General features: G+C 41.1%; 1 protein-coding gene across 6 annotated transcripts in view; it reads right to left on the bottom strand.

Annotated features, from left to right (window-relative positions):
* Positions 1-2,676: 2,676 nt before the first annotated feature.
* Positions 2,677-26,303, bottom strand: part of Fmn1 (formin 1) — a 374,621-nt gene continuing 350,994 nt past the window's right edge. For all 6 annotated transcript variants that reach the window (XM_059261098.1, XM_059261099.1, XM_059261101.1 and 3 more), the window contains 3 exons: positions 22,125-22,274; positions 4,449-4,533; positions 2,677-3,004 (listed from right to left, as the gene is read on the bottom strand). In XM_059261098.1, coding sequence (XP_059117081.1) covers positions 2,960-3,004; positions 4,449-4,533; positions 22,125-22,274 — 280 coding nt within the window. In that variant the 3' untranslated portion in view covers positions 2,677-2,959. The remainder of the gene's footprint in view (positions 3,005-4,448; positions 4,534-22,124; positions 22,275-26,303) is intronic.

Here is a 26,303-nt window from a genome sequence, read left to right as displayed (position 1 = left end):
TATTCGTGGTCTTCTGACATCCCACTCACTTATAAATTCCCCTTAAGAGAATTCAGGGGAAGGACATAGACACATCCCACTCTAGAATGCCATGCCTTTCTCTACATAGCTTTTTCGAGAATAGGTTTCTCAAGGCAATTCTAGACTCTTTCAAATCCATAGTAAAAATAGCCGCCATAAGCTGCAGCCTCAGGCAGATGGTTGGCAATTTTGTTGCCTCCCACCAGCCATCACAACCATTCAATTTCATACATGCTTAGTTAGGACTGCTACCACTTTGGATTTCATAGTATGCCCCTGTTTTTGTGGTTCAATAATTAAACTTATTTGTAGATTACCAACTCTATGGAAGCATATGTTTCCTATCATCTTTTGGTATTTTTTTCTTTGATAAAGTGCAGGCAAAATAAAACAAAAATGAAAATCAAGGAAAAACATACTTCTCACTAGTGATTTTTAACACAATTTAAACTACTTTGTAAAATGAAATATTTGGGAAAAGGTATACTTTTTTATTTTTATTCACTTATCTTGCTGTATCATGTCCCCACTTGTTTTTTAAGATTTATTTTTATATTTTAATTATGTGCATATATGTAGGTCTATGTGTGGGTATGTGTATGTCTCTGTGTGTATTCTGTCCATGGAGGACAGAAGAGGATGTCAGATTCCTCAAGATAGTTATTGTGATTGTGAGCCACCCAACAAAGGCAATGGAATCTAAACCCAGGCCATCTACAAGAACAGTATGTGCTCTCAACTACTGAGCCATCTCTGCATCATCCTTACCCCAACTGGTTTTATCTTTGACTTTTTAAATGGGGGATATGTACTACGAAATAGAGTTAGGATATTAGAAAACAAAAAGTTGTCCTCAACCCCCAATAGTATGGTTTAGTTCTCAACAGCCTGTAAGATCTGCTGTGTTCTTGAAGGACAGAGAGACAGTGCCACCTGTGATGACTCATGAACATCTTACTTAGAGACCTGAGGTGGCATCAACCCCACTGAAAACTTCCTGTTCCCACTCATCCCATCCACAGGATCCGTAAGGCTCTAGGCTTGTGCAGACCTCACAGAATGCTGAGATGACTCCTGGGGTACAGAAAAAATTGCATTTTTCTTTTGCACTTCAATACTAACAAGGACACCAGGGAGAACAGGATGTCTACAAGTAGAATTTGCCTTGTTGGTTAAGTCCTTTGCTCTTCTTCATAGTTACAGTGAGAATAAAGAAAACAATATACAAAAAGCAACAGGGAAAGAACAGTGACACCAAGGCATTCTAGTCATGTTAAGTTTCTTATTTGATTGTCTATTTTGTCTCAGCCTTTCATTTTGATTAAAATAAACCAAGTGACCATGCTCCTTCCTTTGGGCCACTGAAAGACAATTAGCACCAGCATGGGAATGGCATCTGTGACTCAGTGGATGCCAGCTACTCTTGCTTCACGAGGTCCACTTTATCTGGCTACAGTTCTGCTTTCATTAGCTTGCATCTACTATCGGAGTGTCCCTGAGTCGGGGGCTGATGACTGGCAGGCAGATTCCAGGAAGACACTTAAGGTATCTGGCAAGTTCAAAGGTTCTAGAAAGTTGCTGAGGCAAGAGGCAGGCCCCACGTGGCAGCCAGAGGTAGCCAGATCAGCAAGGGATGCAAGACTCTGAGTAACTCTAGACCGTCTCCACCAACAAGAGAAGAAGCACATTCCTTCATTACATCAAGGCGTCAAAACACAGTCTTCAATATAATCCTCAGTTCATGCCCAGTCCTCTTTCTTGTTTTCTCACCAGGGAAGTTCAAACAGTGGTGGCTTAGGGAGAAAAATATAGGCAAAAGGTCCCAGGTGGCTTTTCTCCGTGATTTAAGGGCCAGAGTTAGAAAACACAACCTGTCCTGACAATCCATTCAGAGGGTAATACTAACACAACCACTTTGCTTTCACTTCACTGTAAAGAACTTTTCTCTGATCATAAGTTTTGGGACAGCAAACGGTCCCTGGCTACCATTCTTCATATGCTTATGAGTCAAAGCCATGATAAAAGGTAGCCAGTAACATTTGCTCTCCTGGAAACTGCTGGGAATGGTGGAATACAATGTAGACCTCATCTGCAAGTCTATACAACATTCATTCACTGTCCACAATGATCTGAAGCCACACAGTCCCTTGTCCAAGGGAGCATGCAATCCAAGTCTGTCCCTGCCCTGTTTCTATTAGAAGTTGGTACAGAATCTCTACTGGTCAGGAAGCCATGTTAACTGAGTGGTCCTCTCTCAATGTCTAATGTTCACTCCCAGCATCATAACTTAGTCTCCAGGATAAGGTTTTTGGTTATTATTCTCTCTCTCCACTCATGTGAAATTTTATTTTTTTTCCTTTTCATTATATCATCATTGTCATCATAAAAAATCATTTCCCTAGTCTGGGAGACACACAGTGTTCAACCTCTTCAAAACCAATTCTGATAAGTTTCAACATTTTGTTCTGATAAGTTTCAACATCCACAGGATCTTGGTACAACCGGATCAAGATTAAGACCAAAAAAAAAAATTAGTGTGTGAGGAACAAGGCTTAAGTTCTCTCAAGGCAATCACTATAAAAGATGTACCTCTTTTTCCATGATGGCTATACATTGGAAAGCTTAGCATTTCAGCATAAAGTAAAATGTGAAACATTTTGGTACATCTTCTGATTCTTTTATAGGATGGACTTTGGACTTCCATAAGAAACAACTATCAAATATTCCTGTAACATTCCCATACATAGCATCGCATTGTTCCTGTGGACTAACAAGGGACTTCTCAAGGAAGGCACAGGTACTTTCTACAGAGGACCTCAGAAGGAGATAAGCAAAGCAGATGATCTGTAACAGATCTGTCAGGAACTCCCTTGGCACTTGGGTCTAAAGGAGCACTGGGTGGCCTCCTCTTGCACTGGAATTTCCTTCTGTCTCCATGTTAGCTGCTGGCCACACTGGCTTCCTTCTGACGCAGTCTTTCTTTCTGTTGTTTAAGGAAGGAAGCAGAACCATTGTCATTTCTACCTTTAAAAATTTGTTTTGCTCAAGTTTTGGTAACTTTCTCAAATTCTGGTCTGAAACGGTGAGTATAATCGTACTAAATACCCTAGAAATTAAAGTATTTCTACCATTTTTACCCCTTGGGCTCCACAGTTACCTGATTCTATCAACCTAGCACACAGCATTGAGGAAGAGATTCCCACTGTCACACTATTGCTGTTCCACACCACGGGGTCTAAACCTGCTGGAATTCATGGAGGTAAGAACAGTAGCTAATATTTCCTGAGCCTCTGTTATATAACTGGTACTCTACATGCTTTTCCCTAGTTCCCTCAAAATGGTATCATCATTGCCCCCTTTCCCTTGAAGAGGATGAAGCAAAGTAACCTTACTAAGTCCTAGGGCAATGCTGAGATTTAAACCTCATTTCCCAATAATCCTGGGTTCCTAATTACGTAGCAACACTGACTAATGTCTGTACTATGGTTAATGTTAATTTTCTACTTGACAAGGTCTGGAATCACCTGGGAGCCAAGCCTTCTGGCACATCTGTGAGGGTTTATTTAACCTCTGGGCACAGCTATGCCAGATTATCTTGATTCGGATAACTGAGGCAGGAAGACCTGCCCACCATGGGTGGCACCATTCCCTGGGATGGGATCTTGGATTATGTAAAAGGAAGACAGTGAGCTGCGCACGGGTATTCACTGCTTTCTGCTTCTTGACTGTGGGGAGAATGTAACCAGATGCCCCGAGCTCCTGCTTCTGTGACTTTACCACCACGATGGACTATAACTTCAAACCGTGAGTCACAATAAACCCTCTTCTCCTTTAAGTTGCTTTTGTTGGGGTGTTTTATCACAGCAACAGAAAAGGTAACTTAGTCTGTGGCTCACAGGTGGAGAATCATTGTGACCTCTACTGAGCACTGGACTCTGGAGGACAACTTTCTCAGACTTAAGAAAGCATAAAGAGACGGGCTGATTTCCAACACAAGGAAGGAATGTGAGGAGGTCCCCACTCCCGTCGGGTCAGGCTTTTTGTCATATATTTGCCAAGTGACATTAGGCAGGCTGCACATTTTCGCATCTCAGCTTTCTTAACAACTCCTAAGGGCCACCCTGACTCCTTCTTTAACAGGAAGAATGATGTGACTACTCAGGAGGAAGGCACCTGGAGATAAGAGGGAGAGAATCTGAGGTGTATACGAAACCGCAAGTGACCTCTGTTGGGTTTGCAGTGGAAACATATGAAAGCATGCTTTGCTCTTCACGTTTCGTTTTCTTTTAAACCACATGGTATTGAGATGGGAGGAAGGATAGCAACACCCCATGTCTTCCCTGAGTTTTGTCTTTTAAAGTCATAGTCTTGGGAGTGTACCCATGTAAACTGAAAAACCTAGAAGTCATAGTGAAAACGTGGCTTACCAGACTAGCAGTGGGATTAATTTTCTTCGTCTCCACTTTCTTCTCCGATGTCAGTTTGCTGACAGATGCCTGAGCCATTTTTAATCTGAAATAAAAATGGGAAGGGAGAGGTGAAAAGAAAGGAAGAGAAAAAACAGAAAAGGGACGGGGTTGAGTTAAACAGAAATCCTGACCCTTCTGAATGCAAAGGTCGGCGGTGAGTATTCTGAAAATCAGTTAAGTGTCACATAACCACGGGGATACATTCTGAGAAATGTGTTGTTAGGTAATATTTTCACAGTGACACTTCCTCAGTGAATACCCACAAGTCCCAATGGGAAAGCCCACACCACCACCTAAAATATAAACCTGCAGGGTATGTTGTCTCACTGAATCCTGCAAGCAACTGTAACACACTGGTAAGGATTTGCATATCTGAACACATCCAAACAAAGAAAAGGCACATTGCAAATATTAAACACACAATTTTTCCATCCATTATACTTTTCACAGACTGTTGTTTATGTGCTCCATTGTTGGCCAGAATGACATTATCTGATATGTAACTGTAGCCAGGTGCTTTTACGTTTAAACTCTAGGTATAAATACTTCTCTGCTTAACCACAACTCAGTTTTCACTGGAGAGCCCACTGAGATGAGCAGGGGAGGCTGTGCTTTTGTGAACAATGTAATAGTTCAATGTGCATAGGGCACCATTCAGTGTGCTCAGCCCACTATCTGCACAGGAGATAATGTTGAGACAATTTTGGAAAATGAAAAATTTGAGAAAACATATGAACACTGTAAGTATCAAATTCATAAATTCACTGTAGTGAAGTGAAAAGACAACTTTAAAAATCTAAAGAAAAACTGGAAATCATATATCTGATGTGGGGCTTTTGTCTAGAATAGATATGAATACTTATAACTCAAACAAAAAGATGAATTATGGTACCTACCAAATTAATAAATAAATTAATATATATGTAATTTAGTATGAACAAATATATTTACAATACAATCTCAATACTTTAAGCTCAGGGAACATCTAGGAAGATGGGGCAGAAAGATTGTAAGAGACAGAGGACTATGACATCTCCTGATAAGAAATAGCTCTTCTAGGAACAAACAAAGAAGCAAACAAATAAATATGAGGATAAGAAATAGCTCTTCTAGAAGCAAACAAATAAATACGAGGACACAGGGGTGGGGGAGTTGTGGGCAAATAAGATCAAGATATTTTGTTTTAAATTCTCCAAGAATTAATAAGGATGTTATTTTCTTGAAAAGATGAATTACTCTTTCCTCACAATGGGCAGAGATTCAAATAAACATTTCTTCACAAATGACATACAAATGGTTAATATGCACATGAAAAGAATTATAATGTCATTAATGGACTCAATACACATAAAAGTATCCAAAAGAAACTGGAAAGATACTAAATTACTGAGAGAGGTGATTTCTAGAAAGACAGGAGATGAAATGGGACTGAGTGATATACTAAGTAGAATTCCATTTTAAATATATAACACTAACAATGCTTATTTCTTTAAAGTCTTAGAGAGTATATAACTCTAGGTGATAAGAACATGCGTTTTGCTTCTAAAATTTCCTCAAAATTTTAAAAACAAAAAATGAACTATTTAAAGAAAAGATTGACCAATTCACAGGAGTTTAAAATTTAGCATTCTTTTCCCCTCAAGATTTCAAAGAAAACAATCTTTCACTTTATATTAATTGTGCGTTTGTTGTCGTCTACAAATGGCTGAGGGGCTTGACTCTTGGAGGACTTGACACGTGGTCTGGAGCATACATTCACTAATCCAGTCTTCCTGCCCACAAGTAGAAGGCAACTCCAATGAGTTCAACAGGCTAACTGGTGCACCAGAAAGTAAATACAAGTGAAACAAGGAGGAGTAACGTTTTGTGGAATCCAAGAAGAAATACATTAGCAAAACTGCCAACAGACAGCTGTGGTAGGTCTGAGGGTCTATACCACACTGCCCACTAAAGCTTCCCATTTGAGGCAACAACTGTGACTGTCTCCAGCCAAGAACAGATTGTATTAAGTGGACCAAGTCCAGGTCAGACTACACTGGAGAAAGACCGTTAAGAGAGATTTTCCAATGTAGATGATGGAGATACAAATGAACCCTCAGTGTGTATTCTTCCTGGAGTTTTTCCAGTTAGGATTCTGTCCAAAGAGCAATTATCATTTATCTCATGGTCCCTAATTGGAAGGGAACATTTTTGGCTCATCTTTTGCTGTAATAGTTACTTTCTACCTGTCAATTCTGGTCCCTGTTTTTGGAGTTGGTTTGCTACCTGGCTTCTGCTTAGCATGACCCTCCCACTTCCTGAGTGTCTCGGTGGCTCTGTGACCACTCTTTGCATCCTCTGGATACCTGAGAATTGGAGCTGGGGGAGTCGTTGTGTGGGTTAAGAAATCACGAGGGATTGGGAACTAACCACAATCCTGTCCACATTGCAACACTCAACTAGGGGTCAGTTATATAAATTAACGTTTAATTGGGTAGAGTGAATTCTGTCTTCTCCTCTGACAACTGATTATGAGGTTCATATATCTTACCATGTTGGGATCGTTTTTAACTACCTCCCTATCACAGCAGATTGGAACGTCTCCAAAGTGGGGGATACAATTTCATTGTCCCTATCCTCAGTATTTGCACTGTACCTGACATATAAGTGACTAATAGATAATAAATTATTGCAATCCATCTTTAAAGAAATTCAGGCTTTAAGAACGGTGATGAAGGACTTCAGAGGTGGCACAAATGGTAAGGTGCCTCCAAGCATGGGTGCTTAAGTTTGGGTCCCCAGCACCCACAATAAGCCAGTAGTGGTGGCACATGCCTATAACTGTAATGCTGGGATAGGGACAGAGACAGGAGAATCCCTGGATCTCAATGGCCAGCCAGTCTAGCCAACTGGTGAGTGAAAGACCTTGTCTTGAAAATGAAGGTGGAGAATGAACAATTGACAAAGCACACTTGACACAGACCCATGGCCTCCACAGTCACACGTGCACACACTCACCCATGCATGTATATGCACACTCACATAAAGCACACATGCAAGTAGAAAATAAATGATAAAAATGAACAGCACTGAGGACAATATGCAAGAGTTCCTTAAATCATAGGTGGCTACCACATCCTCAGTGTTCAAGACAGATCCTGCACAAAGCAAACTGGCAAATTCTTACTCGTCTGTATATCCTCAACAATAAAGTCCACAAACTTTGAGAGGGCCAGCACTGTGCATGAATATCAGGTACAGCAGGACCAATTCAGTTTGTGGCACTTCCCATCACCCCCACCACATTCTCAGCCAGAAGCTAGCAACTGATCAGTGCCCTCTGCCAACTTCCTTGTACTGTTTGGTTTTCTAGTACTTAGCGCATTTCAGCTGTGTTTGTTAAACTTTTGGTCAGGAAACTTGGAGGAAGGCTACTATGGGAGACTAGACGAGAAGGGACGAAAGCCCAGACAACTCAAGTAGTGTTAAAATAAACTAGCTCCTTTCAAGCCATCCTACAAATTAAGATGACCCCAGTTAGTAATGCACAACTCTAAGAGTATAGCTTCCTTTCTCCAACACTTTCAAATGATCTCCAGTCAGCTATAGCAGAGGTCAGCATATATTTTCCATCAAGGGTGAGAGAGTAACTACTTCAGGCTGTGGGGCTTGATGTTGTATTGCAGATACTCAACTCTGTTATTGTAGTATAATAATAACACACATGGGGTGTGTGTGTGGGGAGGGGGGTCAGGCAATGCTATGCTCTAATAACATTCTTTTGTTTGTTTGTTTGTTTTTGAGACAAGATTTCTCTGTGTTGTTTTGGTGCCTGTCCTATATCTCACTCTGTAGACCAGGCTGGCCTCCAACTCACAGAGATCTGCCTAGCTCTGCCTCCCAAGTGCATGGGATTAAAGATGTGCACCACCACTGCCCGGCTTTTTTTTTTCTTTTTTGATAATATTTTTTATTCACCAACACTGGGAAGTAAATCAGATTTGGTTCATAGGCTATAATTTACCAATCTTTGAACTGTACTATATGATTCAAAGTCCTTATCTTAGCAGTCAAATTTCCTCCTTCTGGTCTAAATTTAATTTACAGTTACTTTTTTAGATCCAGACCTGTCTTCATATGTCTATTATGCTAGTTTAGTTTAGATGGATATTATTGGACAAGCTACTCAACCCCTCTGACCTCAGTTTCCTCATCTGTTAGAAGTGGGTATGTTACTACACCTAAGTAATGTTGATGTAAAAACTAGAGAACGTTTTGTACATGGCTATCTCCATCAGGTGGTTCTGCACATCAGCCAAATCAGGCACCATTCTTGTCTTACTCGTGTGTTCAAACGACTTCCATTCTTGTACTCCTGGCTTAAGTGCCAAAGTCATGTAAACTTCCTCCATCTCTCTTAACCAGAAGCAATTTCTCTTTTCTCAATGGAAAAGGCACTTGGGGCCTCTCTTGAGGTCCTTAGAACTTTTCATCTCAGAATTGTGTGTTTTATTTCTCTTCACACTAGAAGCACATGAGGCAATCCATGGGCCTATTGCATACCGGGGTTCCTCCCTGTTTCAATACCTATCCTGTGTCTGCACAAGTCAGTTCTTAGTACATATCTAAAGAATGGCTGTCTTCTCCTCTTAGTTTAAAAGTTTACTTATTAGTAAACTTATTTTCTGCCAACTTTTGGGGGGGAACCCCAAACATTTAGAAGTCTAATTCTAGTTATAAATATGTAAGAGAAAAGGTACTGTAGGCCTCCTAACATGTGCTAAATATTTATACATGCCAACTTAAGGTATACATGCCAAGATTCCTTAAGGTATGAGAGTACTTTACTCACAAGGCAACTGAGACTAGAGGAGGTAGAACTGTCCCAGGTCAGGTGTTTCCCTATCTCACCCAGGAGGTAAAGACATTCTTTTCCTTTTGCCTTTAACTGAAGAAAATAGGCTGGCTAGACAATCTCTAGGTATACAGATGTTCAGTCTCCTCCTTGACTCAATTGTTTAGGAACTTGTTTCTGTTTCTAGCTGAGATGTGGGTTCTATTTTTGTTTCTGGTCTAAACATTTACTCTAGAGTATCACACATAGTTGTTCATGACTGCTTGTAGTTAAAAGTGCCTAGATTTTATTTTAAGGGTTATATACTGAGCCCTTCAAATGTAATTTTAAATATAGGGGAAAGTATTTCAACGTGAGTATGCTAGAGAGAGAAAAAGCTGTAACTTTGGTACATAAATGCTTTAGCAAAACTTCTGGAAATCCTACTATGTTCTCCTCTTTCTCACTGTAATACATATGCTCTCCCAGGAGTCACTGCAGGCTCTAGCGAACTGAATGGCTGCCAGTGTATGTTGTGGGAAAGCATAGATGTGAAAAAGGATGTGTGTCTGACGCTTCTGCCCAGGGAAGTGCTCACAATCTTGGTTTCACACTAGAGCCCCCTGGGTAAAGTGTTTGAATATGGGCATTGAACATGAATGATATGATGACACTTTAGATGGAGAAGACCGGGAATAGCAGTTTGCTATTATCTTCTTTAGGATTCTCTGAAGCAGGATGGAATTGTCATTATGGAGGCTGTTTCAGTGGACTTTGAGGATATTATAGATGTCCCTCTTGGTCCCGCATCTATCTTCCAGTAGGCTGGCTGTTAGACAGCTCTGTTTACTTGGCCCTGTGGAGATGATGGCTCAGGTCTTAGGATGTCCCTCATGTATCCACAAAATCCTATCTCCAGTTTGCTGAATCAAGTTGTTTCTTCATGGATCGAGGAAACTGAGCTAGTGTACAGGCACAATTCTAAATAAGTGACTTCCGCTGCTCCCCAAGACCAACAGGGGCTGTGGGAACCACTACCATTTTATCTTTCTTGACAGAATTCACTCTCTAGGCAGTTCTGGATTCTTAATGGCAGAACCATAGCACATGACTAATAGTTATAAAAGTCAAGGAAATAACTAAAGTCATTTTGCACTGATGGCAAAAGAAAAAAAAAACAAACAACAAAAAAGACGGAATGTATTCATTCCTCAGCAGAAAAGGAAACTTCTTCACCACAGCAGCTGATGAGAACATCTCTGTTTAGTTTCTGTGTTATTTACAAAGGGAAAAAAGGAGGTAAAATCCAGAGGAAAAAGCCACAGAGGATACGAAACAATGACTGACTCCATTCACCACAGGCAGGCCAATGGGGCAATATACTTAGAAACATGCTCTTCCAGTTCCCTTCTTTCCTTGGAGTCTGACCCTTGACCCTGACCACTACCCTCCGCCCTCCACTCTCATGGCCCCCAGGTCCATCTCACTAGCTGTCACAAGACAGAGCAGCAGGAATTCAACATAGATCCTAGGGCTTAGAACACTTAACTACTTACATATCAGGATTTCTCCTTTTAAAGTTATTATATGATGAATTAGCCTATGATTTCGACTTCCTGAAATGTGACAGTTCCCCTACTCTGAGCCTAAGTAAGATATCTACTTACAACCAAGGATGTCCTCGCACGGCCCGGATTTCAACAGCTACACAAATCAGCCACTTCATAGCTCTCGAGGGTTATCACTTATAGTACCTAAACACACTTTGACTTGGAGTGATTAATTGCAGAACAAAGGCTGCTTCCGTTGGCAGAGCTTCTTGTCCAGGCCACAGGGGAGTGGAAGTGGCGTGGGTCTAGGCCTACCATGGAATGCACGATCAGTTAAAGCCAATCACTCTGCACGTGGTAGACATAACACCCCAGCCGACCCAGAGATGTAGGTGCAGAGTGAAAGGCACCAGCACCACATTTCCTCTCTTGGGAGAGGCATTCGGGAGGCGGCTTGGAAAGGAAAGAGGCTGTGTCATAAGTCTACAGATCACATTGAAAGGGGCAGGCAGCCTCTGGAAGACAATCCGGATTCTGATACTGAAGACAGGCATGTGCTTGCAGATACTGATTCCCCGCCTTTTGGTTTTGAAACCTCCACCACCTACCGAGTCTCACCAAAGGCTAGAATTGATACAGACTGTTTGTGCAGTGGCTGAAATAATAACAAAAGAAGATGATGAGACTGTCTGGAGCGGCGAGCCTTCCTGGCGCCCCTCAAATCATACTGCTTGGGTAGCCCCCTGTTGTATAGCTGCCCAAGGCTGGGGCTGTCAGGAGTCCCACACATAAGTACTTTCAAGCTATTTTGGCAGAATGAAGACTTACTTTGTGTTTCCAACAGTCTCTGCCAAGCTAGAGAAACAGTGTGGACAAACATTCTCGCAGGTCCTACTTTGAGTGTCAGAGGAGTTTGAGCCTTGGAATAGAAATGGATCCCAATGATTTTCACTTCTTTCTTTTATTTTTCAAAACAAACGGAAAGTAATGTAGTCAAGAACAGAGTTGGGAATTATTTTACCCCAGCAATTGGTCTTTGTCTTTCTCATCCTGTCTGTTACCTTACATATTTATTAAGGTTGTATATTGTTGGGCAAAAATGATCTATATTGGATTTATTTGAGGTATTCTACCACCAATATCAAAATAACTATGATGTCTCACTTATCAGCCATAGACATAAAATCTTATAACCAGTTTAACATGGCCAAATAAAACACAGTAATTGTGTATGTGTTCAGCATTAACTGAGCACTTGCTATATATAAGGAAATAGGAGGTGTTACAGAGAATATAAAAATCATATATAGACTTTGTACTTATGTTCTCGGGCATACAATTTATTTAAGAAATCAAATGATTAGTACCAAATGAATGAAAAATCAATCATTAAGTGCTCAAGTTGATCGCATAGGGAAACCCTCAGAATTTTTCAGGAAAGACAGCTCAATAGAGGTTGGAAAAAATGTCATGAAGGGAGCACTCTGAAGTCACTACATTAAATTCTTCAAGAGTAGTCTCACCCTTGTATATCTGAGACATAATGGATATTCTGAAAGCATGTGTTTAAGTCACAGACATAATAGATATTTTTAAAAGTATGTTTATGTACTGCAAACTTACATGAGAATATGAAAATACATGACAAAATGGGCTGGATTAACCAAATGGAAAAGATGATATTTAATCAACCTGATCCCAGGGGTATACAACATAATTCTTCTAAAACATGTGTTGAGTCTCCCAAGACCATACTTTGCAATGTGACCCCTTTGGATATCCTTACTCCCTTTTCTAAGTAACATAATTCATCTGTTCTGTCAACAGGCAGTTTCTTACCCCAAATTTCACGTACTTAGGGTTTGAAGAGACCTCCAAGATGACCTAAGTCTAGTCCTTTCTAAACTTGGCTAAGTAACGATCACTGGGGATGTGTTTCCCAAATGTTTACATCTCATATTTAAGGTAAACAGAATCAAGGCATTTATCAAATCTTAGTCAAGCACAGAACACATTCTGGGGCTGTTCCTAAGACCCCAGGCTTCTAGACCCTATCCCATTGGATCCTGACTCAGTAAATGGGCTCATATTTCCACAGTGCTTTGGAGCCACTGATCCCCTACTGGCTTCTGTTTCCCCTTCGGCTCTATTAAAGGTGGTCTTTTTTGGTAGATTAGTGATATTCCCCAAACCCTCTATTCTCATGTTTTTCTGAGATCATTTTCTTCTCCACAATCACAAGGAATCTTCAATGCCCATTTAATAACATCTGACTCTACTATGAGGCCCTTTCCATGCAGATAATCACATACTGGACTCTGTGCTAGGAAATCTGCCACCAAAGGCACAATAGAGAACAGGATTACATCCTGGAGGTTCAGGGAGAACATAAGCTGCTAAATATTATGTTATTGTGGGTTAAATGCTAAAGGATGGTATAATAACTCTTCTTGGTCATCAACTTGATTGAACTTAACTAGAACCCAAGCTGCGGTGTACACCTGTGACGAATTTTTCTTGATTGAAACATCTGAGGAAGAAAGACCTACCTTACACCCAGATCTTCTGAGGCATAAAGATCCTCCTTAGATCTGGGCCACACCAATATAAAGACATGGAAGAAGGAAGCTCTTGCTCTTTGCCTTCTTGCTCTCATTCACCAGCAAGTTCACCCCTGCACTGGTATTAGAGCCTGCTTCTTCGGGATTCCAGTGTATACTGAAGACCATCTGAGACACCCAGCCTCATGGACTCAACAACTATTGGACATTTGGACTTTCCATAGGAAGACAGCCATTGTGGTAATAGTAGGGCTAATACCAGTAAGACACTAATAATCCCACTTGTATGTATGTATGTATGTATGTATGTATGTATGTATGTATTCTGTTAGTTCTGCTTCTCTAGAGAACCCTGACTAATACAGATGTTTAAAACAAAACAAAACAAAAACCACCCTTACAGACCAGAGTGAACAAACAATTCTACCTAGTCAAGAAAATTACAGAAGAGTTCTAAAAGAGCTGGTTTTGAAGGATGACTATGGTTTGGTCAGTGGGGAATGGCTGAGAACAGTGTACAATACAGAGTATCAAGGTGAGAAAGTGTGAGTGTGAGAAAACAGTAGGGGTCACTGCAGCAGGGGCAGAGAGGGGAAGCTATGGAGAAAGGGGCGGTAAAGGGACTACAGTGCAGGTTCTGTATATTTATTCATCATTCTACGGGTTATTAGAGAAACTGTGATGTTGGTAGTTCATTTACTCCCTCATGTTTATTTAATAGCAAAAAATAAAATAAAACAAAACTCTTCCTTTGCAGGGTTGAGAGGACCCACAAAGTTAATGGACCAACTATGGCTAGCCCCTCCTCCATTAGTTCATCAGCAACGGGAAACAGACTATGGTGTATGGTGAGAGTTAACATAAAGTAATGCTAAGAGATGTCAAGGAGAAGAGAGCAACCCTGTGGCAGGAGAATTAGGAGTGGGATGGTGAGTTTCTGATTTGGGGAAGAGTTTCTGTGGATGTGATATGAAGACCAGTAACCACCAAAGAGGCAAAACTGGAAAGGATCAGAAAGAGATAGAGAAGCTGTCTTGGAGTACTGCTGATAAACTGGGGACCCTATGGTGATGTTTTATTTGTATTAAAATGTTATTTGTATGTTAATATATAAAGTTGCCCAGGGGTCAGAGCTATTAGCAAGCCATAGGAAATCCGGGCAGTGGTGGCACATGCCTTTAATCCCAGCACTTGGTAGGCAGAGCTAGGTAAGTCTCTGTGTGTTCAGGGATACAGTCAGCATTGGATACACATGCCTTTAATCTCAATACTAACCATAGAAGACCTGGAGGTCTATACAGACAGGCGGTGACGAGGCCGTCATGTGGTTGGGTTTACAACCAATGAGAAGGCAGAACAGAAAGTCTATATAAAGACTTTAACACAGGAAATAGCTCTCTTTTGGAGAGGTAGGACCACCGCAGGAGGAAGGGTAAGGTTTTTGCTCTTAGCTCTGACCTCTTGGCTTTCTTCTTTGCATTGGTTCTGTGTTTGTTATTTAATAAGATGGTTGGTTACATCTACAGGTCCCAGCTTGTTCTGGGTTGTCAAGTTACAGATACTGTTGTGACTGAAGATTGGGGAACCTCTGAGGGGTAGACCCCAGTTGAGAAGGGATGATTTCTGACTGGGACAGACTGATTTGCTGAGGAAGGCTGGACATCCTCTTGATTATGCAATGGGGGATTCAGGCCTAAGCTTAGAGAATACGTCCATTCTGGGTAGGAAGACCCAGAAGGCCAAGCAGAGGTGATGGGCAGAATTGTGTATAGTCCGGGCTAGCACAAGAGCAAGGAAGGCATAAAGAGGAGGAGCACAAAGACCTGAAACTTGTGAAGGCTTCATGCTTAAGGATAGGAAGAAAAAGAGACCCAGTGTACTGTGAGAGCAGAGGTGTGTGTGTGTGTGTGTGTGTGTGTGTGTGTGTGTGTGTGTGTGAGAGAGAGAGAGAGAGAGAGAGAGAGAGAGAGAGAGAGAGAGAGAGGAAGTGCTCTCGTCAAAAAGTAGCAATGGTGAAGTTAACCATCGATTCCACAAGTGGGAAATGTAGCCCAGTCTGCCAATGGTCTCATCATACAATTTTCCTGACTCTTCTAATAACAAAAACCACGGGACTTTAGCTGGGTGCAAGGCTTCCAGCTGAGCCTGCATTTCTTGGTCTCCCTTCTATTTGTCCATGAGACTCAGTTCTACCTACTGGGCTAAGAATCAAACAGATACATGTACCTCCTATATCAGACTACTGAAGTTACAAGGCACATCCTCCCCTACCTACTGAAGGCATAAAGACATGAGCCATCTTCAGTTCTGTGAATAAGGACCACCTCTTAAGGATGACAGCTACAAAAGGAAGAAAACCAGGTCCCCCACAGTAACACTCCTCACATCCAGGTTGCTATGAAGGACAAAATTCACTGTTTTTCTTTAAGTAGCAGTTATTTTGGTCTTTGTTGTGGGAGTAAGAACTTTATCCTTACTGAGATGTAGAAAGTAAAATTGGTGAAGAAATGACTAATAAACTCTCAACATTAGAAAGGAAAGTAGAAGAAATGGACTAACAGTGACCAGGTGAAACAAGGCAAGAAGATGTTCTTAAAAAAAAAAAGTCAATGATAGTGGCTGGAGAGATGGTTCAGCAGTTAAGAGCATTTGCTGCTTTTCTAAGAGGTCACAAGGTCAGTTCCCACCACCCACATGCGATGTTCATAATCCCCTGTAACTCCAGCACCAGGGGATTCAATGCTGTCTTATGGCTCCATGGACACTGTACATGTACACACACACACACACACACACACACACACACACACACACACGCACACGCACGCACGCACGCACACACGCACGCACACGCACATACATTCTTATAAACTCCACAGTCTTATAACCCTCATCATGTTTTCAGTCTATCCCTATTCACGGCAAACCTATCCTTTCAGATACGAGCCTTGGTCTTTAACAGCTGAGCCATCTATTGAACCTGGATGACATTTCTTTAAATGTGCAGAAGTAGACCTAAATTTATTGCAGACGTGATAAGGAGATTTTCTTTTCTGCGTTTATGACAAGCCTGCGTTTAAATTAGGTCCATGAGGGCCCTTACTGTTTGTGTACTTACAGAACTGTTTTCAACTATGACAGGGAAATTTAAAGTTTTGCCAAATAACTAGTGGTTGATTATTTGTATTTTAAAGGGATTCCTTCAAATTATGAAGGATTTTAGTGGTCAGGTATATATATATCCCTACATAATGGAAGGCTAGGGAAAAGAAAGTTGACTTCTTACAAGTCACTGGTATGGTTATGAATATATATCAGTAAGGAAGCAAAATTAAATAAGTAAAAAACTGGTTATCTGAGATTTTTCCAGGGAAAACTTTACCTTGTAAAAACATGGATTCTTGTAGCACTGTTCTACAATCAAGGGGCCTTAAGTAGATGGAGGGATGACCTTGGTAAGTCCTTGCTCCTAGAGCAACATAACCAATATGGTGCTGTGGGATAATGCTTTTGTACACTGGTTTAATAAAATGCTGATTGGCCAGTAGCCAGGCAGGAAGTATAGGTGGGGCAAACAGACTAAAGGAATGCTGGGAAGAGGAAGAGCAGAGTCAGGCATCACCAGCCAAATACAGAGGAAGCAAGATGTGAAGGCAGAACTGAGAAAAGTATCAAGCCACATGGCTAAACATAGATAAGAATTATGGGTTAATTTAAGTGTAAGAGCTAGTCAGTAATAAGCCTGAGCTAATGGCCAAGCAGTTATAATTAATATAAGCTTCTGAGTGATTATTTTATAAGCATGCCATGGGACTGCGGGGGCCTGGCGGGACTGGAGAGAAATGTTCTGGCTACAATAGGGAGCTCTGAGAACAGCCTTTGTGATCACCTAACCCACCCTGGATCTCTGTTTTCAAGGCTGTGGCAGTTGCATAATTAACCATAATAGCTTCAAGGAATATACACAAAACAAAACCCTGTTGGTCTTCAGCTGGAACTAAGAAAACAAAATATGTAACTCTGTTCTCCCATGGTGTAAATTATAGCCATGCATATAATGAAATTTCTTATTTGCATTGCCCATAAAATTGACAAAACTTCTTGTTCACTCCTTACTGGCCCATTGTGGGTTTTTTAAATGGTACTTTTAAAGTTTGCATTGGCTCAGGGTAAAGCATTTGCAGGGACTTTATTCCTGGAGTCCTGGATCCCCTGGGTCATCTTCACCTTTTGCTAACTCATAGCTCACTGTGTGGTTTGTGTGCATGTTTGGGGAATGTCTGGAGATATCCTAACTGGTGAGATGTTTTAGAAGTAAGGATCCATGGGACAGGCAATTAAACAATCAAAAAAGTAAAAACAGAAAATGAGTGGAGAATAGGTTATAGAGGCAGCAGTAAAAATTTTAGGTTACCTTCTTGCAGTTGTTATGCATGTGACTGGATAATATTTGGATTTAATGGATGGAAAAAGATATGTACCAACAACCCAGGAAGTGTTTGAATGTTAACAGATGCAGATACAAAAGTACATGAAAAGGTAAAACCAATGCAAAGTTGCCACTGAGTATGAAATACAGTCTTGGTGAACTATAATAGTCCACCAAATGTAATACTGCAGAAACACGAGCCCAGAAAACACTTTTGTGTGTACATCCTTGATTAAAAATAGGAGACCTTCAAGATGAACATTAGTATTTTGTAAACAATAACAAAACTGGGAGAGTGATAATGTACACATTTGTCAAAGTCTAAAGGGCAATGAAAACTCCTCCCATTCTGAATCTCCTCCCATTCCTGTATCAAATCTTGGTTTGAAACAATTTCCAATCTCATCCTTAAAAACCGCAAGAGCAAAAGTGATGACCATTATCTCAAAATTGCACTGGTCTTAGGAAAGCAGAAAAGTCATTTCCAGAAATAATGATTTCAAGCTAGAAGAAATGAGGGTTAACGCTTAGTTCCTGCTTCATCCCAATACTCACATTTGATTGGTTCCCTGTGCAGTAAGCATCTGGCCTAATGGTGCACAGCAAATTAATGGCATAGTGAAGGGGAGAGATTTTGAGATCTGATCTCTGAATAGATCATACTACTGAGCACTGTCTGAAGTCCGAAGGACTTCATTGCGGGATAAGCGTCACCACTGGGGGCTACACAATGACATAGAAGCATTTGTGCTTAGACATGGAAACATGCTCTTTCATCTAACACTAGCTTAAATGTCAAAGAAAAATTAAAGCCATTAATATACTACCATGCAGTAAATTGCATTTCTTTCTTTCTTTCTTTTTTTTTTTTTTTAATTTTTCGAGACAGGGTTTCTCTGTGTAGCTTTGTGCCTTTCCTGGAACTCACTTGGTAGCCCAGGCCAGCCTCGAACTCACAGAGATCCGCCTGGCTCTGCCTCCCGAGTGCTGGGATTAAAGGCGTGCGCCACCACCGCCCGGCGTAAACTGCATTTCTAATGACACAGTTAATAGGATAAACCATGTGCCCAGGGAATCCGCCCTCTATTCTTAACCACAGGGTTTACGAGTTTAATGACATAGCAAAATTGGACATTTTAATACAGCATTTAGAGAGTGCTCTAGCTTTAGGAGGGGGAGTTGCCAGCTTGCTATGGAGGCACATGGGTCTCAAGGTTGTATTAGTCTAATGCATATTCATGAAAACCATACTAAGGAGAAAAATAAGTAAATATTCTGTTACCTAAAATTAACCTCAAGTGCCTTAAAGTAGTCCCAATTCTTTCATTTCATTTGGAAGCAAGGTATAAACATTTACTTCTGGGTCTTTCTCTTTGAAAATACTATTATTGATTAATCTTTTCCAGTAACTTCTTGAGTTTCAGTTGGCCTTCAGACACATTTAAAAATCAAGTGATCTCAATTTCTTGTGATGAGATTCCCAAACCACAATTCTTCCCCCAATAGTTACATGATATCGAGCTTTCATTTGGCTATGGGTTTTGTTTTTTAAGAGTGCCTTTGAACAATTCTTGTGAGTGATGTCCTATTGCTGCATGGCATTTAGTGTTACAGAGATTTAATTCCTTTATGGGAAAACTGTAATCAAAAATATAATATCAAATATCATTAAATAAGTGTCAACAAAGCAATCATATTACTTCTAATGTCATTATAACAAGTCAACTTAAGTTAACTTGCTTATTTCACATTACTGAATACGTCTATTAAAAGCCTAAAAGCTAAACTCCTTATCATAAGGAAGAAAATTTTTTTTAAAGCCTTCATAAGAAAATCCTGGATAATCAATTTAATTGCTTGAATGGACATGCTAAAATGTCTTTCATGGTAGAGTTTTCTCAGCACGCTGCTTCCAAAAATCCTTCCCAAACCATCCTTAAAGTTCAGAGATGTTTTAGGCTGACACTTAGCTGGTGATCCATCTTTTCAGAGCATGGCTGCAATGAAGAGACCCTGGAAAACTGCTAAATGATCAGGGAAGGCTCTTGGGAACTCGTGCCCCTGGGGAGGTGCTGTTTTACAGAGTGTGAAGCAAGCAATTCCCCAAATGTACCCAGGAAACACTGCTGCCAATGCCCATGCTGGGAATCGGAGAAAAAGCCACTCTGAAGGATGACTGGACACCACCACAGCAGAACCACAGACAGTTTGGTCTCACTTCTGTGAGTGTGGGGGCAGGGCGTGCTTTAATTCAGAATACAGTTCAAGACTTCTACAGATCGGTTAATACAAAAAGCAATTAGTTACCCTCTGTGTTGTTGTTTGTCTGCTTTGGACCATTTTTAGGCTTCAGAGATAATTCATTAAGAAGTACACTGAAAATCTGAGTAGAAAATTCCTAAGCAAAGGCTGCATGTTCAGAACTTCCTGACTGGTGCCCGGCAGCCTGGTCAGATTGTGGAGATGGCATGACTCAGTAATGAACCAGTAGTCACCATAGATCAAGAAGAGGAACTTCACTCTTCTAGTCTCAAAAAGACTTTATTCCATGAAAGTTAACTGAGGTTCCATTACCTAGGGTGAGAATGCAGATTTGGGAAACACTGAAAATCATTGTGTCCTTGTGTTGGAACCCTCCAGAATCCTCTGCACTCACTATGAAATGCAGTTACGTGTCAACCATGCTACCTTGCGGTGTTGCAGGTCCGTCTCTGCTTCACTTTATCTGCATCTTGAGTTCTCAGATTTTACACATCTAAAATTCCTTTCTTTTTCAGACGGCATCTCAATAGAAACTCAGGTTGTCCTCAAAACTCACAATCCTCTTGCCTCGGTCTCCTATACTAAGACTATAGGTATGAACCTCATTGCCTTGCTTGAATACACTCAGTTTTAACTCTTTTCTTCCTGAAGAGGTAAAGCTGGGAGATGTGCAGATAAATATTCTTCTTGTTGCTTTAAGGCATGGTCTCATGTTTTACCCCAGGTTTGCCTGGAACTCACTTTATATCCTAGGCTGGCCTTGAACTCATGGCCATTTCCTTCTCTAGACTCCCATGTGCTGGAATTATAGGTGTGGTCATGCATACCCGGCTCCAAGATTAAAAAAAAAAAAAAGGAGTTTTGACTTCCTTTAGAAGAAAAAAAAAGGAGTTTTGACTTCCTTTAGAAAAAAAAAGGGGGGGTGTCTTTTAAAAATATTCCTTGAGTACATATTTAGAGATTTAATAATATTGAGTCAAATTCTCTAAATTTTCAACTTAAAAAGAGTAGTGTAAGGCAAAACATATTAGTGTACATTGTCTTCATATATCAATACTCTCAAATGTGGCATTTTTTGCAAATTAGATAACAGATACACTCATAGTGGAGTTTTAGATCTCAATGCAGTATAGAAGCTACAACTAAACAATCTCTCTTGCTTTGTAGAACCTTCTACCCCTTTCTCTATCATCTTGAAAAACAGTCTCATACCTGTTCTCGGGAGTTAGAGACAAGACCTGTTTGAAGTTTTAACCCTTGGCACCCTTTATGGAACCATGGCAGCCTGAATGCCACAGTCAAGCAGAGATACTTTCTTTCTGATAAACAGTATTAAAATCTCTCTCTCTCTCTCTCTCTCTCTCTCTCTCTCTCTCTCTCTCTCTCTCTCTCTCTCTCACACACACACACACACACACACACACACACTCACTCACTCACATAGTACTTATGTTCAGAGCTGATTTTTTTTCTTTTACTCCCAACTAATAAAATCAGGAGACTGCAAGGAGGCCGAGCGGCACACAGTTTGATGTCCTCAGCAGGATGCAGGGGGTCCGAAGTGATGCAGTAAATCCAGCGCGGGGCTTCAACACTGTGTGAAGTGTGGCCTGAGCTGGGGAGATTTCCCTTTGATGCAAATGCAGTATATTAATGGGAACAGCATTCACTTTTATTTGTCTGTACTGTCTGCCACAGCAAAGCTGCCTCATTTAGCTTGGGCCAACATGAAAATACACAGAGAAGCAATCTGTTGCAAATTAGCACAACTCGCCTTTCATTTACTAGCTAGTAATTGGAAGGGGTTAAGAGAACGGAGCTTATCAGATCATGTGAGTGTATCTTGCCCACAGGGGCAGCAAGCTTTCCCTGAATTTCTCCGGGAACCCCGAGGCAAGAATCCTTCTTGGATGGTGACCTGATGCAAAGGAGAACACTGGCACATGTGAAACAGGCATGCTTTGGAAGACTTGGAAAGACGGACTGCTCCGGAGGCATTCGTGCCTCCTCCAACCTTACCTCTCTTTAGATAAGTTCTTACTCTCCCGTTTCCAAATGGTCTTGAAGTCGCTGCAGAACTCAAACCACACCATAAACACATAGCTTGGGGTGATCTCCTTCTCTCCAGTCTTCGGCTTCATTCCAAAATATCCCACCGTTGTTTCAAAACTGCAGAAGGTAGAGGGGAACATGCAAGGGGTAAGTAACTGTCAACACCAAAACCCATTAGGGTGATGAGAAGGGATACTGTTGGAAGCTTCCCGCATGACTCTTCCCTAACACAGGACTCAGGGCTCACAGGTACTGGAGCGCACCCTAAACTTTAGGAAGCCTATATAGATCTGCCAATAGAGTCACCATGATTGGGAAAACTACTAGGTACATCTTATCTATGTGAACTGAAGAACAGCACAATTCCAAGGTTACATAACCTAAGCATAAGTTTGTTCCCCATCTTAAGTTCATGTCAGTTTTCTGATCTTCACTCTGTATTTAATGACTACATGTCAGATTATGACATATTGACTGCTCCAATAATTGTCAGTTAGATGGCCAATTGGGAACAGAGAAAATTGGGAAGCTTCTGTCCTCTCTGTGTTCTGGCATGCTCTGGTTCCTGGCTCCATCACTTGGCATCTCACTCTCATTTTCTCAAGGGTAGAATAAGAAATTTACACTATATGGCCTTTAAAAGAGCTACATTTTAAAACTTGACCATAAGACAAGAATATCAACCACCAACATACAAAAACAGACATAACTGTGAGCCTAGCAAGGTTAGATGAAAAAAACAATCTCCAGTCAGACTAGAAAGGAGCTCAGACTTTTCTACAGTAGGCTCTTAGAGAATCCTGTGACCTGCCCCATGAAGGCACACTGCCCACGAGCCTGACTGGGCCTCCCAAGCAGCCCTTCATGGAGGCAGTAGCTTTGTAAGGATTTATAGCTCTGAACTCCGTCTTTTTCCCCCATGCCCTCACCCACCCCAAGCTTCACAGGCTCATTTGCCAAGAGCAAGAACTCTTAAACAGCCCCCTTTCAAGGGTGTTGGAAACTAATCAAAGCAGGAATGGCCAGCCAGGTTTATTACTCAATGCTCTATCATCTGCTCAGGCATGGTGTTTTTTGTGGCCATCCTGAATACTGAGTTTCTAATGGGACTCTATTCAGTGGTGATTGTAAAACCCCAAAGCCCTGTGACTATTATGGAGCATACTTTCATCTCCTCCTCAGTTATTGGGCAATATGTATCTCATAAGATTTTATCACATTTCACAGATGAACTGTTAATTGATTCCATGGCTACGATTAGGTGAGATCCAAGCTGGAGCTGCTGCTCCAAATCTCATAAATCCTGTGTGCTTCTGTAAATAACAAATCTGTTTTTAATGCAAATTAAAACTACTGGCCAGGGAATTTGGCCCCTAGTTATTAAAAGTAAGTGGAGAAAAGCAATGATGGCAGTAATATCTGAAGGGACTTTCTGATAATTCCAAACACACATATTTTGGAACAAAACCAGTAATCAAAGAAAGTAGCAAAGTCAACTCTTACCCCAGACATAACACCCATACCTACAGCTGTCAAAATACTGATAAAACCAGATGAGTATTCTGCATCATATACCTTTACTTCATTCAACATGGAATTTACATTGTAATATGAAGCTATGCAGAGAATTATACAACCAATAGAGGCAGGCTGTGGATTTCCTACTGAGGTATTGGGTTTAGAACTAAAGAGACTGGGCAGGTTAACATTTCCAATAGTCTCATTCTTCAGATGAGACAACGGAGGCCTGGGAAGACTGAATGACCTCATCCACTGGCAGACTTGAGTCTCTAATCAGGTTCCCAACTCCCTGTGAGATGCATGTCCTACTCTCCCCTTAGGTTGCTCATGGGCACTGATACAGGCAACTACCAAACAAGACAGTCACTTCCTCCCATTTCTCTTTTGGATTCATGGATTACACATGGATCACCCCAGAGGGGCACACCATCATTTCTCCTCTTTCCTTGTGTTCACTTTATATACAGAAACAGAGTTATATGTATGCAGACATAGGAGAGAAAATTTTTCACTTTGTATTCAGAGGAACTCATTAGCTTCCTATTCCATACTAGGATGTAGTGATGAGCATACATGAATAATTGCTGCGATTCCTCATCATGACAACACCTCCACGTTATCTGGAGTCCACATTTAGACCTACTAGACATTGGTGCAGTCAGAAGTAACAGTGGTTCTGACGTTTATCACAAACATGTCAGTCCCCTGGGGGTTTCTCTTTTCCCAACTCTGTCTTCACAGCCTCAGTCCGTGCGTGCGTGCGTGCGTGCGTGCGTGGTCATGGTGGTGGTGGTGGGGGGCATTGGGAAGCCCTGTTTGACTCTGTCAGAGGGGTTGAAAATGAAAAGACATGCTGCATTTCAGCATGTTTTCCCTACATGTTTTGGGAACATAGGCAGCAAGTGACTGTTTAGAAGAAGCAAGTAGAGTCCAAGGTATGCTTTAATGATAGTGCTGTGATACTGACAGACACTCGCTCTGAGAAGGTGCCTCATTTGATCTCAATGTGCCCCTTCTATTTATAAAAAGGCTTGGAGCTACACTATGAACCCACCACTACCTGATAATGTCCAGACTATTGCCCTACCCAGTCAAAATGTTCATCCCAAAAATTCAGTTTTGGTTCACAGAACACTGCACTGAAAACTTGACATTTGGACAAGAAAATCATTGATATTTAATTCCCGGGGCAATTTTCTCCAATAGACAGCAGACAAAGGATGCTGTGCTTTTTGAAATGTCCAATTCTCAGCACACAACTTCCAAATAGTATTCTACTTAAAAAAAAAAAAAAGATAATGTCTAATCATATGTTTTGTTTTATACCAACGTATTTCATCTCATTTTAAACTAGTCCCTGATCTCTTCCATCACATTTCCTTGTCTGGTCCACATCCTTTAAATTTGGCCAAAATTTTTTTTTTTTTTTTTTAAGGGCCGATGATGATTGTATCAAAGAGCCCAGAGCTAAGCAAACTGCTCTACACTTAGTGTGGAGATGCCAGAGCGGGACACATGCCCTTGCTGTTTTCTCATGCGTGCTTCCAGAAACTGCTTAGGAAAAGCAAATATCCCTTGGCCTCAGAGTAAATTGTTTCTCTTGAGAATAAAACATAAGAATTTACTAAGTCTCACACGAATATTGCAACACTGACCACAGCCTCCTTAAAGAGTGCAAGCAAACACCCGTGGTTTCTACATTAAAGATGAGATCTAACATATTTCAAGTGTGACATGAAAGCTAGCCTACCTTCACCACAAAGTCATGGAAAATGCTGACAACCAGAAGTTATGACTCCTCTTAGCATGCCTAATGCACAGCAGCAGCCCAGGCCTCTCTAAGATGGGCCCCCTGCCCTTCAGCAAAAGTCTTGAAAAGGGATTAGGAACTTGACAAGCACCCCGGAAGCTGAATTGCTGCTTGGCCTGATACCAGCCTGCCCTTGTTGATAGCCTCTTCTCTGAGTGCTGAGTGTCTCTGACACTAATTTTACACACCAAGGAAAGAAAGCGTAATGTAAGGGTAAGTCCAACAGAGGGGAGCCAAAATCTAAAAGCACAACCGTGTAATTGTCTTAGTTTTCAACAATTATCATGATAGGATGATGCTCATGATTCAAGAACATGTCTACACTTAGAAAACTACACGACTGGCCTTCATTTTGCTTTCATCGGCATCTTAATTTTGTTGGCAGATTACAGCAGGAAGCAGGACTAAATGTTGGCACCTGTCTCTGGGTTTTCAGAATCGTGGCTAGAGTGAAGGAAAAGGACCCATTCCTAGTTTATGCGTTCTTACATTCATAACTATGAAATTATTCTCATCTATTTTGTAAAGCTTATTTTTTCCCCCTTATATGCTACTTCCTACCCCTGTTCCCTCATTGAATTATCTGGAACTTTTAGAATATTTAACAGTCAAGGGTACCTCAGGCCTCTCTCCTGAATGACTCAATATACTAGAATGGAGGTACAACCAAGGGGCAACTGAGGTGAACTAATTAAGAGATCCTTCCCCCAGGGATTGGTATAGACGGATTCTGGGTTCCACCAGGTGAGGTGATGGCTCACCTTCTGGTGTCTACTGAGAGAATCAGGAGTTAAGAAGAGGGGTTAGGCTCAAAG

This window comes from Peromyscus eremicus, chromosome 4, assembly GCF_949786415.1.
Source record: "Peromyscus eremicus chromosome 4, PerEre_H2_v1, whole genome shotgun sequence".
NCBI lineage: Eukaryota > Metazoa > Chordata > Mammalia > Rodentia > Cricetidae > Peromyscus > Peromyscus eremicus.
Note: the sequence above shows the minus strand (reverse complement) of the source record. Positions and strands in the feature narration are given on the sequence as shown.